The sequence below is a fragment of the Malaclemys terrapin genome, chromosome 6, assembly GCF_027887155.1.
Source record: "Malaclemys terrapin pileata isolate rMalTer1 chromosome 6, rMalTer1.hap1, whole genome shotgun sequence".
NCBI classification, from domain to species: domain Eukaryota; kingdom Metazoa; phylum Chordata; order Testudines; family Emydidae; genus Malaclemys; species Malaclemys terrapin.
In genome coordinates this window covers 118,023,792-118,040,726 of record NC_071510.1, presented here as the reverse complement: position 1 = coordinate 118,040,726, position 16,935 = coordinate 118,023,792, and the positions used below count along the sequence as shown (strand labels likewise).

The 16,935-nt window shown below is 39.9% G+C and overlaps 1 protein-coding gene across 2 annotated transcripts in view; it reads left to right on the top strand.

Annotated features, from left to right (window-relative positions):
• The window catches only part of SKA1 (spindle and kinetochore associated complex subunit 1), a 40,730-nt gene extending 24,900 nt beyond the window's left edge, over positions 1–15,830 (top strand). For both annotated transcript variants that reach the window (XM_054031356.1, XM_054031355.1), the window contains exons 6-7: positions 9,297–9,466; positions 14,841–15,830. In XM_054031356.1, the coding sequence (XP_053887331.1) occupies positions 9,297–9,466; positions 14,841–14,989 (319 nt within the window). In that variant the 3' untranslated portion in view covers positions 14,990–15,830. The remainder of the gene's footprint in view (positions 1–9,296; positions 9,467–14,840) is intronic.
• The last annotated feature ends 1,105 nt before the right edge of the window (positions 15,831–16,935 follow it).

Here is a 16,935-nt window from a genome sequence, read left to right as displayed (position 1 = left end):
AATTTCGGGTATGTTAAGTCTGGTGTTCCTGTCCTTTGCTGCAAGATTTTTGGGGAGCCTCAGATTTATGGGTTGTGAGTTGTTTCAACCCTAAATTGAAGAAGTGGGGGTGCTACATTATTAAGAAAGGACTTTTTCTAGACATTATTTAAAAAAAAAAAAAAGCCCAGACCCAATATTTTTCCTTGGCAGCTCACCACTAACCTTTGAGGTTATAAAATGGGGTTAATAAATCTGCACCTAATTGGGGCAGGGTGAAGATTAATTAGGTGAAAATGATTATAAAGTGTTTTGAAGATGGAGCTGAATAAATGCAGTTCTGTTCGCCATTGGTCAGGGCAGAGAGTGTTTATGTATGTTTCTAAAATACTGTATGCATTTATAGTCCAATACAAATGTTTGATAATATTAATAGAAATATTTTATTGATAGGCTTGGTAGTATTCAATTTTTATCATCAGTTTGATGGAAAATATCAATGTTTGTTTTTAAACTTTTTTTCTATTTTTATCAATTAAAATTTTCACTTGTGCAAAATTATGGGTTTTAAGAATTTTTAAATTTTTGTGTGTGTTGATTTGAATTTTCAAAGTTGTGAGAAATTATGGAGGGGCAGATAATTATTTAATGACTAGACACAGATTCAAAAACTTAAAGTTTATAACAATTAAAACAGATTTTCAACATCATGTCAAAATATATAAAGTAAATATCTTTAAATCAAACTGTAGTAAGTTCTGAAGCAGCATTTTTCTTTCTTTGGAAATATTTTTAGGTCAGTTTGTGTGTGTATGGTGAAATCGATGTTTACTGATATTTACCAATACAAATCTAAACCTTCCTAGCCTATTTATATAGCACAACGGATGTGTGACAGTTCATGGGGAGGTGATTTGGGTCACTGTGAACAGTTCCTATTAATACAAAAACATTCTTCTCTGTTTGATGGTTTTGTAATGTGAAGCTGGGGAAACCACCAAACTCACTATTTTACTTGGTACCTAATGATTTGGACTGAAATCTCAGATGAGACCTATATACAATGAGCACTCCATTTCCCATGTGACTTTAAGAACACATAGTCACCTTTGAATTGGAGGTTCCTAGTTTGTCTTAACACTTTGCAATATCAGCGTGCATATCAGGCTTTCCTCTGTCCAGCCCTATTGCGCTCAAATGGTACTTCAAAGGGTAATAGTCCAAATTAAATGTCTCAGATGAATTTAAGCAGATAAGTCTGCCCATGTGGTGGTGGTAAGAAATTTATAGAAGCTAATCTGATACTGCAGCTTTATAGAATTTTAATGAATAACTTCTCTGTTAAATAGTAGTAGATATCAAAGTGATTCAGGGTTCAAAGTTCTACCACATCTTTCACTTGGGATAAAGTTTCCATCATCTCTATAGAAAATTAGTGATCTGGAAAGAATATGATGGTGTTATGGTAATGATGCAGTAGTTATGGCTGAGATAGTATTTTCATTTCAAATGTGTATTTGATCATTGTAACTTTCTCAGACTATTAAGCTCTTGGTCTGAAATATGTTATGCTTGGCCTCAGCTCAGAGGGGTGCATATGTGGATATGTGTTTATTGGTGGCAGATGTGTTAGGATGAGACACTTAAATGTAGGTATGTGTTTCATTTCCAGATAAAAATATACAGTGACCTCTCTATAAAGCAGGGGTTGGCAACGTTTGGCACGCGGCTCGCCAGGGTAAGCACCCTAGCGGGCCGGGCCAGTTTATTTACCTGCTGATGCGGCAGGTTCGGCCGATCGCGGCCCCCACTGGCCGCAGTTCGCCGTCCCGGGCCAATGGGGGCGGCGGGAAGCGGCGCGGGCGAGGGATGTGCTGGCCGCGGCTTCCCGCCACCCCCATTGGCCCGGGACGGCGAACTGCGGCCAGTGGGGGCCGCGATCGGCCGAACCTGCCGCATCAGCAGGTAAATAAACTGGCCCGGCCCGCTAGGGTGCTTACCCTGGCGAGCCGTGTGCCAAACGTTGCCGACCACTGCTATGAAGAATACTTTCGGGGCAGGAACTGGACAGAGAAGAAGCATGACTTTAATGCAGTATAACCCATTGTCAATATCTATTATAGCTAAACCAAACCATTCATTTATCAGTGAGAGGACATGTTTCTGACTGTTGTGTAGTAGCCAGGAATGACCACATGACATATATAAAACACCAACCCCTTGAATAAGGAATCTTTAACTGTGCCAGAGGTTTACGAGCACCAGGACTCCCAAGAGGCCAGCTCTGTAGAGTTGTCCAGCTGTCATAAAGTTTAGTATGACTGCTGCCATACTTATAAAATACATTTTGTGGGAAAACAAAATATTTATTGAATCTTGCTGACATCAGCATACTTGCTATCACTCTACACTGCCCTGAAGCCCTATAGTCTTCTCTTTGTCTTAGAGGAACGTAGGATGTTTCAAGGGTTACATGCTGAGGTCAGGGCACTGTGAGTGCTCAGTACATTTGAAATTAGGCCACTTATTCGGGTGCTCAATGTGGATGTAGGCTCAGAACTTAGCATAAGTATATATATAGGTATATGTGCGCGCGCGCACACACACACACACACACCCACCCACCAGGATATTCAAATGTAAGGGAGGCTTAACCAGCCTTTGCTCTTCTTCTCTGTGTGTGCATTACAGCATGCATTCATTACAAGATCACACAACATGGGAAGTAAATAATAAAATACTGTGAAACCTGTTTGAAGCAACCACTCAGAGGATTGCCTGTTGTAGACGGGCCTTGGTACAAGTTTCACTGTAATGGAAAGAAGCTGACCTTTTACTGTACCACTTCTCCAGCAAGACAACATAACTAAATAGAATGTTTGTACTGTTGTGTTGAAATTGCATATTTCCTGTACAGCCTTAAATAAACCTGCAAAATTCTGCATGTTGGGGGATCATGGAATGAAAGATCCAGTTGTACATACAGGGGGCAGACTTCAGGTTTATGATTCTTCTGCAGTTAAAATTTCAACCTTTATATTGCAGTTAATGTAAAACGAATATATGTCTGTATATTGCTTTCCTCTAAAGCTGTCTGACTGTTTTCAATTTAGGCCTCTCAGAAGAAAACCATCATTATTAAAAAAAACATGTGACAGACACCTTAGCTAGAATGCCATTTAAACTGAACTCTCAAATTGTTACAGTGAAATTCTGTGAATTGGTTTTGGGACACTGTATATCCTAACATAGGTTTAGAAATATATTCTAATAAATAAATTAAAGCCCGAATGCTTTCTTGCACTGAGATACCCTCAGCACAGAAGTGAGGGGATGTGGCATATTTACACAAACACTTAGTTTGGAGCAAGCTGGGGTGAAAATCTACCTTGCATTAGCGTGCCGTGTTTTATGTGTCTGTGTTTGCCTTGCTGCTGCATGCTAAAAGTTCCCTAGTGTGCATTGATCTACTTCCATTTCAAAGCAAGGTAGATCAAACCACACTGGACAACTTTCGATGCACATTAGCAGGGCCCATACAGACACTTCAGGCTTGTCTATGCTGCCTTGCAGTTCAGACTATGGGGTTGTGAAAAAATAGTGAGCATTAAAGTGCTGCGCTGTAGCTCTGCTGTGTGGACACTGCAGGTGCAAACTAAAAGTTCCTAGTTCATGTTAACATAGTTCTTGTCAAACTGGTCTACATTAATGCGAACTAGAAACCCTTTAGTTTGCTGGCACAGCATCCACATAGGGGAGTTATAGTGCAGCACTGTTCGCATTGCTATTCGTATCCTCATCGCCCAAACTGAGGGCCAGTGTGGACATAGCCCTAGTGTTTGGGTAGTGCAAGGTAGGTTTACATCTACAGTTGCCGCAAACTGAGGCTACGTCTACACTAAGGCGGGGGGGGGGAGTCGATTTAAGATACGCAAATTCAGCTACATGAATAGCGTAGCTGAATTCGACGTATCTGATCTGACTTACCCCGCTGTGAGGACAGCGGCAAATGGACTGCCGCGGCTCTCCCGTCAACGACGCTTACTCCTACCTGGGCTGGTGGAGTACGCGCGTCGATTTGGGGATCGATTTTCACGTCCCGACGAGACGCAATAAATCGATCCCCGAGAGATCGATTTTCTACCGCCGATCCGGGCGGGTAGTGAAGACCAGCCCTAAGTGTTCCTAGAGGCTAGCAATCAGAGGGCTAGTTAGAGGCCCCTGATTCTCTGAGCCCATCTGCCCCAGTTCCGTTGTATGATAGAGAAGCCTAGTATCTGCTCTAATATACACCAACTGGAATGGTCCCCAGAGATTATGCCAGTAGAGGATTGCTGGTTCTGTGGCAGCTGAGCGCTCCCACAGGCTGTGGGAATTATCAGCTGACAAGATCCGGCTGCTTTTCCAGCTCTGTTATGCATTGTTATGCAGGAGATATTTTTAGGGCACTAATTGTCATAGTATAATCTGCACCACCTTGATATTTTTAGAACAGCAGATATCGAAGATATGGGATGTATTTGGGCACAGATTTAAAAGTATCTGGATCATTTAGAATATCTTCTTTCAATGAGAAATGTACGTGTAACGTTAAAACTTCTGGAACAGACTTCAACACTAGGTCAGGACACTTTTTCAGTGAAAGTAAAATGTCTCAATATACTTTAAATTCAAGACAGGTTTAAGTGGTTCTTTGACTTTTTTCTTAAGCTTCTTAGGGTTTGTGACATTTTTAGGTTCTTGGTATACATTATAAGTCCCCATTTTCAGAGCTTGGTAACCAAAGAAAAAATATTGTCCGCTCTCAAACTTTGTTTTTGGTGACTGGCTGTTGGAAGAATTTGTTCCTCTGATATAAGTGGTAGATTCATTGCTTTTCTTTGAGGAAAGTAGTGTTGTGGGGTTTTTTTGCTGTTCTTGATAAATTGTGGATTAAAGGAAAAATGCAGTTGTAATAAATAAATGGCTTTTTTTTGTTTTTAAATGAGACGTTTAAGCCTGATGCTTGCCTGATGTTAAAAGGGAACTAATTAGGTATAATGTAATACTGTTTACATAACCACTTTTGTTGGATTCTAATAGATCTGAGGTTTAACTTTATTAAAGTCAATGGAAGAATTTCAATTAATCTGATTTTAAAAATATAATGGTTACCTTGATTCATTTAGGTTCCTGCTGTGTCTGGATTTTAGCAAGGGTCAGATGGGAACATGAGAGGATTAGGGGATAGCTTGTTCCTACCTACAGTTGGGAGGATCAGGCAGAGAAAAACACCAGAGTTATTCTTGTAACTTGAGAAATTCTCCCTCACAGGTAAAGAAAAAAGCAAATAGGATGTATAGTAATAAAGATACAGTCAATGAATATAAGCAAGGTATTGTTTACAATCACAGAACAGAAAAAGTCCATCTAAATATAGAGTACATAATCCTCCCACAACTGCTCTGTGCTATCTGTTATTTGCACACCTCCACACCAAATGTGGTTGCATTTCAGTGGTGTGTATGTATATATAGTTCAAAGTGTTGTGGTATGTTTTTTCAATGAAAAATAATTGTATGAATGTAAAATAGGTAGTTTTAGTTATACAACCTGTGTGTAGGTTTTTATAGAGCACAATTTATCTTTACTTACGTATTTCCTTATTTATTCGCATATTATCTCATCACCATAGGCTTGTGATTTGCTTCTGGTTTTTGTTTTTCTATAAACACAATGCCATTGATTGATACATAACTGGCTACAAATAATTTAGGGACAAGGTAATTTGGAATTAGAATATCTGTCCTGATTCTGGAAACCTGGCACCTAATATAGATCAATCCCATTAACAGAATAATTCTAACTTGTTTTCTGTTGACTTTAATGTTGGCTGTCACTTACTTTTAAGGTGTGATATATGGTAATACTGTTTCACACTTTTGTGTCATTAATTTCAAAATGCTGATTGATTTGCCCTTGCTCTATTTAAGAATGTTCTGCTTTTTTAATCTTCTAAAGATTTAATTTCTGTAGCCAGATTAAATTGATGGAGTACAGCTTCTTTTCCAGCATTTGTTTCATATTTAATCTGCTACAGTTTTCACTGTGCTAATGCACTAATAGTAATAAAACTCTTCAAAACTAGATTGTAACTCAGACACTTCTCACAAATACATATTTTTCTACATCCTCCTAAAACTGGTACTAAACAGAATTAAAAGTTAAATCCAGTCAAGTTTCAGGGTTCTCTGGGTGGGAAACATTGTGGTAGGAAATATGACTCATAAGGACATCATAATTAATGAAATGGAGTTGATGCTGGCTATGCTAAAACAGCATGTCTGTTGCTTCCCATCTCATTTTTTATTTAGCTGTGCATGCCTTACTACCTTCTGATTAGTCTAGAGTGCTCTGCAGCCAAAACTCTTGGCTATTAAAGTGTTTAAAATTGTAAGCTAGTCAATGTTTCAACTGCCTAAAACAGAAGGGTGGGGACTCATTCTATATTTCCCTAATTTTTTTTTCCTCCAGGCTTTTTGCTTTCAGGGCCTTGGATATTACCTACTGGTAGTTCTGCTTGACAGCTCACATAATGCAGATGAAAAGAACATGCTCATTCAGTACTCTTCATCTGCCTGGAAAACTGGATGAGAATCTCACTCCCACTTCAGCCCCTTTTACACAGGGTAAAGGGGCCGGAGCAGCATAAAGAAACTCTAAAAGCTGCAGACCTGGCCTGGGGAGAATTCCTTGGTTCAGAAATTGAAGCAGACAGCCACACGCTGTTCTCTGGAGACTCTTTTTGCAAGGACAGGCTCTGAGGGTTGGAAGGCTGTGTTGGGGTTAGGATCACAGCAGATAGTACTGTAGAGATCATGGGGAGGCTGCCATAACTTAGACACTCTAAATCAGGGGTTCTCAAACTGGGGGTCATGACCCCTCAAGGGGTCATGAGGTTATTACGTGGGAGGTTGTGAGCCATCAGCCTCCATCCCCAAGCCCTGCTTTTCTTCCAACATTTATAATAGAGTTAAATATAAAAAATGTGTTTTTAATTTATATGAGGGGTATCACACTCAGAAGCTTGCTGTGTGAAAGGGGTCACCAATGCAAAATTTTGAGAACCACTGCGCTAAATGATGTTGGGGGATTCTCCATAGCTGCTCTGGATAGCCCCAAACCAGTAGGGTGTAAGATTGGTTTAAAGCCACCTGAACCTCTACCTCTGGGTTGTAAGTTCTGTGTTGTGCCTCTAAGATGCATAGTTCAGAATCTCACTTCTTTTCTTTAATGTCTGTCTGGACCATAAGGCAATCAAGATGCTAAGAACAAGTTTCACTTGGTCCTGTGCACGGATATGCAAAACTTTGCTATTTCAGTAACAATTTTAGAACCTTTCTTTTGGTACTAGCTTTGAATCATCCGTTAGCATCTTAATAGTATGTTGACGTCAAGCATTTTAAATTATAAACATAGATTTACATCCGCCATTAGTGAAAATTATAACTTCGGGTTGGGATACTTTTGTATTCGGTGTCCATGAATCTATTGGCAGGGAACATATATACAGTAGTCGAAATAGTGTTTGGGAGGGTTGGGAGCGAGAATACAGGTATTGCATAGTTGTGTTATGACATTTCAACTTGTGAGATTGATTACTCAGCATTTTACAACTTGTGAATGGTTTATGGTGGATCATACTTATTTGGTGAAATATAGCATATATCATGCTGTCCACTACAAAGGATAGTGAATGTGGAATAATGTGTTACCAGCTTTTAAAATGTAAAACAAGCGGTACACAATACTTAGTGTTTGGGCTCTGTTGACTGACTGGAAATGGAATTGCACTTTTTTGTTTTTATGGTTAATGGGTTAAAATAGTGTTTGTAGGTTGCTTGAGAAGGAGTTATCTTTGAGATATGAGTTTTGAAATGATTTCCACTTCAGCTGATGGATGGCATAGTGGAACCACATACCTAATAGCAGAAAAGTTAAGGGCTCAATCCTCCTTTCGTTGAAGTTAATAGTAACAGGACTGGGCCTTTATTGCACAGTTTAGGTCTAGTTGAACGGGGCTGAATCAATTTGCAAAGTTTTGGAGAATTAATTTTTAATTACAAAGAAGGCAGAGATGAATGTTGCTGTTAAATAGTAGCTTTATTTTTCTGAACTTGCAAAACAGCAGGTAAATATGACAGTTTTTAATGTTTGAGTGGTAAGTTACATTGATGGCCAGCATTTTTCTGGGCTTGTGCTTTATTTTCACAATTGATTTATTTATAACTGTAATTCAGACCTGAAGGAGAGTGAACGACAGTTTTCCAAAATAGCCTTATGAAAAAGTTATGGCAGGGCAGTTTCAGAACACACATCATTTCAAAATATGCAATAACAGCTGAAAAATCACCCACATAAATTCTATATATATATTTTTCCTGAGTTTAGCATTGGCTTTTATTGCAATGGTTTTCAAGTTTACCTTTTATTAAGTTGGCTGTCAGTCAGCCCCAATCTGTCTTGAATTCGCTGTTTTTTATATAAATGTCTCCCAATTTGTATCAGAGCTGTTTATTTCCTCTCCCTGGATGTATGACTTTATGAATACTGAATAGCCCCTGGTTGCAAGCAATTAATTGTTCTAATATCTCAATATTATTTTGTTTCTGTCTTCCTGTGTTACCTATATCTCTAGCCTGTTGTCAACAAATCTGATCATGGTTGATAGCAGTTTAACAAAATATTTTAAAATCTGGGAAGGGAGAACTCTATATCCAACTTTAAAGCTAGGTAGCCAGCATGATTAAAAACAACCATGACTTACAAGTACAAGTAAAGTAACTAACCCTAGAAGATTAGAGGAAGAGACTCTTTGTTCTCCAAATTGCAAACCATTATCTTTTAAAGTAAATGAAATATTCTAGTTTAATTATTGCTTGCCTTGTTCTTAAGAAGCTGTGGTTGATTTTGCTTCTGTAGTTTCATGAGCTGGATGTGCAATAATCACAATCTTTTCATTTTATTTTTAAAATGTTTCTGGCAGTCTTTAAGCGCTGGATATTTTTCACTCCTTAATGTAACAATTTTTTCATCTTGTTTAGACTTTCTCTTTCAGGTTATGCTAAGTGTTTTTTCAACATAGCTATTAAAGGGATCAAAGAAATTTATCAAAATGAACTATTGTCTGCTTTTGTATTTATAAATGCATGAGGAAATTATTAATTGGGTGTGACTTTTAGGAATTAGGGCTCATTGGAGAGAAAGAAAGGGAAATAGACTTTTGGCGCTCCGAGTCTGTGATTTCCTTGTTACCAGTTTTTAATTATTTTTTTCAGGTACATGCGGGGTCGTTTAACATACGATCAAATTAATGGAGTAGTTCAAGATTTGAATAAAGCAGTGGTTAGCAAATATAAGATCTTACATCAGCCAATGAAATCTATGAGCTCTGCTGTCAGAAATCTCTACCACAGATTCTTGGAAGAAGAAACCAAGGATACTAAAGGTATTATTTTTTTAATTTATGCGTGTATTTATAAAACTTTCATTCTTCTTTGAGTGCTTGCTCATATCCATTGTATGCTAGGTATGTGCATGCCACGTGCACAGTTGCCAGAGATTTTTCCCTTAGTGGTATCTGTAGTACTGGCTCAGCGGTATGAGGGGTGCCGCCAGCTCCACACCCTCTCAGTTCCTTCTTACTGCCTGTAACAGTTGCTTGGCGATCACCTCAGCCAGAAGGGTCTCTGAGATCAAAGTCCTGACATCAGAACCCCCTTATATGGTGTTCTTGAAGGACTAGGTCCAGCTGCGCCCTCATCCGACCTTCCTATCAAAGGTGGTGGTGTAATTCCCCCAAAACCAGGACATTTTTCTGCCTGTATTCTTTCCAAAACCTCACAAGACCGCTGAGGAACATCAGCTCCATACATTGGGTGTTAGGTGGGCCCTGGCCTTCTATATCGAAAGGACTACACTCTTCAACCAGTCTACTCAACTCTTTGTGGCAGTGGCGGAAAGGATGAAAGGGCTGCCGGTGTCATCCTAAAGAATCTTGTTCTGGATAACTGCATGTATCTGGGCTTGCTACAAGCGGGCAAAGGTTCTGCTTCCAGCCATTGTGACTGCTCATTCCACGAGAGCTCAGGCTTCATCAGCGGCGTTCCTCGCGCAAATACCAATCCAGGACATCTGCAGAGCCACAACATGGTCATTGGTTCATACCTTTGCATCCCACTACGCCATCACCCAGCCCATGATAATGCCAGTTTCAGAAGAGCGGTGTTGCAGTCAGCACGTCCATAAATTCTAAGCCTGCCTTCGATGGTACTGCTTGTGAGTCACCTAGCATGGAATGGACATGAGCAAGCACTCGAAGTAAAAACGGTTACTAATTTTTTGTAACTGTTGTTCTTTGAGATGTGTTGCTCCTGCTCATTCCATGACCCTCCCTCCTATTCCTCTATCGGAGTTATCGGCAAGAAGGAACCGAGAGGGTGCAGAGCTGGCAGGACCCCTTATACCAGTGCATACGTGTATGGCTCCAGGGGGTGTTAGAGCCGGTCCTACGGATACCACTGAGAGAAAAATATCCAGCAGCGGTGCACACGGTGTGCACACACCTAACATGGAATGGACATGAGCAGCACCTCTCAAAGAACAACAGTTATGAAAGATTAGTAACCCGTTTTTTATCAGAGCATCTGGATGTTGTAGCAGAAATGTACAAGAAAAGGGGAAAGGTTTTCTTAAGTGACTAGTGATTTTTGGGTGCCTTCATTTTTTGGTGGTCCAACTTGAAACACCTTAAAGGGGCCTTATTTTCAGAAGGTAGATGCTCATTGGTTCTGATAATTAGGCCTGTCTAAGAATTTTCAGTTTGGGTGCTCCAAAATTGAAGCATTCAAAATCTCTAGTCACTTTTGAGACTCTTGGACATGCTATAAAGCAGTCTCAGATGGTGAGTGTCTAAACTAATAAATTGCAGATATGCCAAGATGGTTAATATTCTGTGCACAGTCACCATACTTGGACTTAGGGGAACTCATCTGACAATGCCCTGCTGGCACCCTCAGGCACTATCCACAGCAGAAGACCAGCAAGTCTTACCTGCCTCAATGGGACATGGGTAGAAAGGGGATTTCTCAAATAACTGGGTCCCAGACCATTAAGGACTCTCAATTTGTAATCAGCATATATTACACCCTCCTTATGAGAGGAGATTCCAAGAGCTTGGCTTGTTTTGCCTAATCAAAAGAAGGCTATGGCGAGGTACAATTGCCCTCTATAAATACATCAGAGGGATAAATACCAGGGAGGGAGAGGAGTTATTTAAGTTAAGTGCCAATGTGGACACAATAACAAATGGATATAAACTGGTCATTAACAAGTTTAGGCTCAAAATTAGACCAAGGTTTCTAATTATCAGAGGAGTGAAGTTCTGGAACAGCCTTCTAGGCTGGGGAAACAATGGGGACAGAAACCTAACTGGCTTCAAGACTGACCTTGATAAGTTTATGGAGGGGATGGTATGATGGGACTGCCTACAATGGGATGAGGCCCATCAGTGACTGCCAGTAACAAAAATCCCCAATGGCCAGAGATAGGATAGTAGATGGAGAGTGCTCTGAATTACCACAGAGAATTCTTTCCCAGGTATCTGCCTGCTGGGTCTTGCCCATATGATCGGGGTCTAACAGATCGCCATATTTGGGGTCGGGAAGGAATTTCCTCCCAGGTCAGATTGGCAGAGACCCGGGGCCTGGGTCACTTGCAAGTTTCAAATAGTGTAAATGGTGAATTCTTTGTAACTTGAAGTCTTTAAACCATGATTTGAGGACTTAAGTAACTCAGTCAGAGGTTAGGGCTCTATTACAGGAGTGGGAGGGTCAGATTCTGTGTGCTGCAATGTGCAGGAAGTCAGACCTAAACCCAAGGTTGTGAGTTCAATCCTTGAGGGGACCATTTAGGGATCTGGGGCAAAAATCTGTCTGGGGATTAGTCCTGCTTTGAGCAGGGGATTGGACTAGAATAATTCACTAGATGACCTCCTGAGGTCCCTTCCAACCCTGACATTCTATGACCACGATGGTTCCTTCTGATCTTAAAGTCCATGAGTCTATGAGAATAGGCAGCCAGCATAGAACCAAGTTATCATGATGTGACCAAGGGATCCCTGGGTGTCAATGGGCTGAGGGCACGGTGGATGCATAGAGTTTTACAGGGATCCCCTGCGTCGGATATATGCATAATAATTTACTGAAGGGTGCCATGTAACGTCCCTACTGAGAGCCCGTAGTCAGAAGTTGTCATAATTGTTGTAAAGTGTATGTACAGATAATATTAAGGAGTTATGTATCTATACTAAAAATTATGTTCTTAAGCTCTTGGAGTTAAGGCAGATCACGAGGAGGTGACATACCTTGGAAATGTTCCTTTCAGGCAGGAGGTAACAGACACCTATCTCTTTGTCTGGTCATTTGAGTATTGTGTATTATATGACTCTCACTGTATGCCTATCTGCATACGGAGGCACAGGCAAAATAAGAGATTGTGAAAGCTACAAGAAAGGAAATCTACAAGATGAAACAAACACAGTTGTGTCCAGTTTATGAGTAAAGACAAAGGGTGGGACTAGTATATCTTGGGGGGAAAGAAACATACTGAATTGTTCACCTAGGAGACAAGCTGACAACATGTCTGTTAATTATTAACCAATCAGGATGCTTTTACTATGTTGTTAACCATTTAAGTTACCAACTTGCACTAAGTTATTACTTTATTTGCTTTGAGAATGATAAATAAATAAATAAATGTGTGTGTATCTATAAATGGCTCTTTTGGGTAATATTGATTGCTGATTTGGCTCCTGTACCAGTGAGGTCTGAGTATCACTGATTTAGTTAATAAAGTCTGGGCTTTAGAATGCATGTTATGATTTTATTTTATATGTAAACAAATGGTTGTTTCCAATACTTCTGCTTGCTATTAGAATCATAAAAATGTAGGACTGGAAGGGATCTTGATAGGTCATCTAGTCCAGTCCCCTGCACTGAGACAGGGCTAAGTATTATCTAGATCATCCCTGACAGGTGTTTGTCAAAATCTGCAATGATGGAGATTCTACAGCCTCCCTAGACAATTTGTTCCAGTGCTCATATATCCTTACAGTTAGGAAGTTTTTTTCCTAATGTCTAACCTAAAACTCCCTTGCTGCAGTTTAGGCCCATTGCTTCTTGTTCTGTTCTCTGCTTATACCTGATTTCACTATAAACCTATCTAAGTTCTGTGGGTTAAGTGAAGTGGTGATATGAGGTGTAACTGGTAAACTAGGGTCTTTGGAAGCAGCAAATCTGTGTCAAGAAACCAGGGGCTGGATGCTCCAGGGAGATGCTCAGAGGGCTTGGTGGTTGGAATGTGCCAATCACTAACCTGTAGAGTGACAGCAGGGCCTGCAAGGCCTAGAGGGGAGTGCTTGTGTTGTCTGTAGCCAGTGAAGTTGAGGAGCTGACCCCCTGGCAGTCACAGAAAAGGGTACTTCTGGGAAGTGTCACACGTCATCCTAGCAGCCCCTCAAGTCTTTACCAGCAGAATCTCCAGAGTCCTCAATAATCTATCCGGAGGTGACAAAGGTATAGATGGCAGTAGTGAAGTCTGCTTCTGAGGAGACAGAGCATCATTCACTGGATAACCTTAAATGAAAACAGGCCCTACTAGTCACTGCAGATACAGTTTCTGGGCGTCCAGAAATGGACAAGGATCGAATGTTTGCTGCAGTGCCTATCAGCAGTGACTCAGACACATGTATTGTTTGGTTATTTTGTTTTTTAAAAATACCTAATCAAACAATAGACCTTCAGTCCCAACATGCTGTGCAGTAGACTTTGCTGAGTAACCATGTAATCTCTTTGCTTTAACCCTTGACCTGTCTTACTCCTTTGTTGCATCATGACATAAATTTAGCCCAATCTGGCAAATACATTCAGCACCCATGTAGTTGTAGTTGCAGAATTGGGGCCTTAGACTGTAAACTCTTCTGATTAGGCCACATAATCCTATTTGTATTTGCACTGCCTGGTGGACTTCTTTATCCAGCAATATCTAGAAGTATTATTTAGAATAAAGGATTTGTGGTCTGGCTGGATAGTTTCACATTTCAATTTCCCCATAAAAAGCTTCCAGTGCAAACAGGTATAGCAACAGATATTCTTCATCTTCATGTTGTGCTAAAGAAATAAACTGTCTTGCTGGATACTGCAGTTTAATTTAGAATTTGATGTATAAACTGAATTTGAATATGTGACTATAAATAGCTTTTATGACTAAAGTAACATTCTATAAATTCTGGCCTCAATCTGTAACAAAAACTGATTTAAGACAGAAGTGAGCTTGAACCACAAAACAGATCTGGAAAGTCAATGGCTAGAATACAATGGCTTTATGGAAGAGGTTGGACTGTCATGTGAACCTTATAAAATACACCCTTCTGTTCTACTGAGTTCAGTGTAGGACTAAAATGAAGCAAAATGTCTGCATGGTTTACAATATGGTCTTAATTGTAGCCACAGATTTTTTAAGATATATAGCACTGTGCATCTCTAGTTCAGTGTTTGACAAATCATTTCAAACAGCAGCAGCTGTACAGTTTCAGTGACAGAAAATCATGTTTACCTCCAGCATTTAATTTTAGAAAATGGTCAGGAACAGAACTCTTATGACAAAGTGTGATGCCAGTGCACCACTTGGGAGCTGCCTGAATGTATATTTCATCACCAAGGTGAAGTGATGGTGGAAAAAGATTGGGGTGTTACATTTTGAAATGTTAAATTAATCCTATAAAATATCTGTTTCCATCTCAATGTGGTATGTTTGTTTTCCAGGTGAATTTTTTATCGTGGAGGCTGATATAAAAGAGTTCACACAACTGAAGGTGGATAAGCGCTTTCACAGCATTCTGAACATCCTCCGGCATTGCCAAAGAGTGCGGGAAGTCCGTGGTGCACGACTCGTCCGTTACGTTATCTGCTAATATGGTTTTGGACTTGATTTTGCCCAGGATGAAGGGCATAAATATTTTGTTAGGCATAAGGATTTGTTTGCCTTCAGAAAGTCGGAAGACACTATACATAGAAATTCCCTGCTTTGAATTATTATAAGTCTGCTTTCATGTGCATTCATTCTCCAGGATTAGAAACATCTAACGGTCTTGAAATGTTTAAAGTTGTTTTGATTTGAATTGTTGAGTTAGGCTACTGTCGTTTGATTCCGGTGTCTTGTACTGGCCTTTACTCCCATTATAAATAACCAATCCAAGGTAGAAATGAATGTAACTGACACCCCAATGGTTGCAGTGGTTTCATGCGGTTGTCAGGTAGATGTCTTAGCCACTGTACAAGTGGTGGCCTGAAAAACTGCATTCTCAGCAGTGTAATACCGCTTTTTTGTTTATAAAATGGAGATTGTCCTGAACAATGGATAATTGTTTGGGGGTATGCATTTCATTTTGTTAATGCATCAAACTGATTTCCATTATTCCACTTTTTGTACAATCTTTTTCTTCTAACCCTAAAGTTGTTTTGAGGGTTTCCAAAATGAGCCAGGCATGCAGCTCTGAAGTGGATAAATGCTTCCAAACTTGATGGTGATGGTTCCATAATCTATTGGTTTTTCACATTTCATCAGTCAGATTTCTTCTTCAGTCCAACCCATTTAATCAAAACAAATACTAGAACCATGATAATTTTGGCTTCTATTTTGAAAATATTTAACACTGAGAGTTCTTATTCTAGAACATTGCTTACCCACTAGCTTCTATATAACCAATCTTAGAATAGATTTTGTTTTTGCAATAAATTCCAATGTTGCAGGCAGTTAAAGATGTTTTTGTTTGACGGAAGTTTTGACAAAGGTTATTTTCCTTCCTTGGGTTATACTAACTGTTATACTAACCAACTAGTCTAAAACAGCTTTTTTTGTATGTTGCCAGTAATAATGAGATAGTTTAATGAGCGGAAGACCCTGACTGAACCTTGAACTATTGAAAGGTCAATAAAGAAGGCTGGGTAAGTGCTCAATAGGGCTGGATTTGTTTTAGTCTTTTACCGTCTGAGACTCTGATACTGACATGATGAGATCCAAGCTGTAGTCTCCATTCTGCATAATACTTGAATGAATGTTATGTGTGGGTCAACACAAATGCCATAAGTGGAAAGAGTGCACAATCTGAATTTCAGTTTGAGTAGCTGTCAAATGGGTCCATCTGTTGTCTTCTTAAAAGTTTAGTGTACATGAAGTGAACCAGGGAGATCTGGCTTCATAGATCATTGGTTTAATTCTTACTGGTTTTCAAAAGCTTTAATGATTTTCTCTCTGAATTTCTAGTGTCTTCTGAATTTTTGATAAACTTTAGTCTCTGCACTTGAGAATTTGTAGTGATTGTGACATTATTTGGCTAGCACAGGTGCAGCTCCTTGGGTGCTAGCAATGGTGGAAACATTAGTGTAGGCTCGACCTGTTTAGAGTAAAACAGGGACTGTTTCTTTCTTCTGTATAGTACTATGTCCACTGGGCCCCAGCACAGGCTATGCTCTCATCTGCTTTACACTGTTCTATGAGCACAAAGCAGCCCTAAACCCAACAGCCTTCTCCCTAGACAATCTCCCCGGTATAGGGATAGTTCTCTAGGTTATCAAAGGGTCACCATAGTGGCTTCTACATCACCCTGACTTGTGACTGCTGGTGTAGGTGGTGCGCCTAAAAAAGGGCGCATGGGTAGGCTATTTTGTGCCCTAGATCTGTTGGCAGCTGGTACAGCTTAGAATAGCCTAAAGAAGTCCTTTTAGTCCATGCCAGCGGACCCGATAGTGTAATCCTACAAACAGATGGGGTAGTGCCTTAGAAGTAAGCCTATAATCAAAAGGATTTTTTAAAATTTAAATTAATGTTTAACATGTAGTTCCCAGCCCTTAGAAGTCC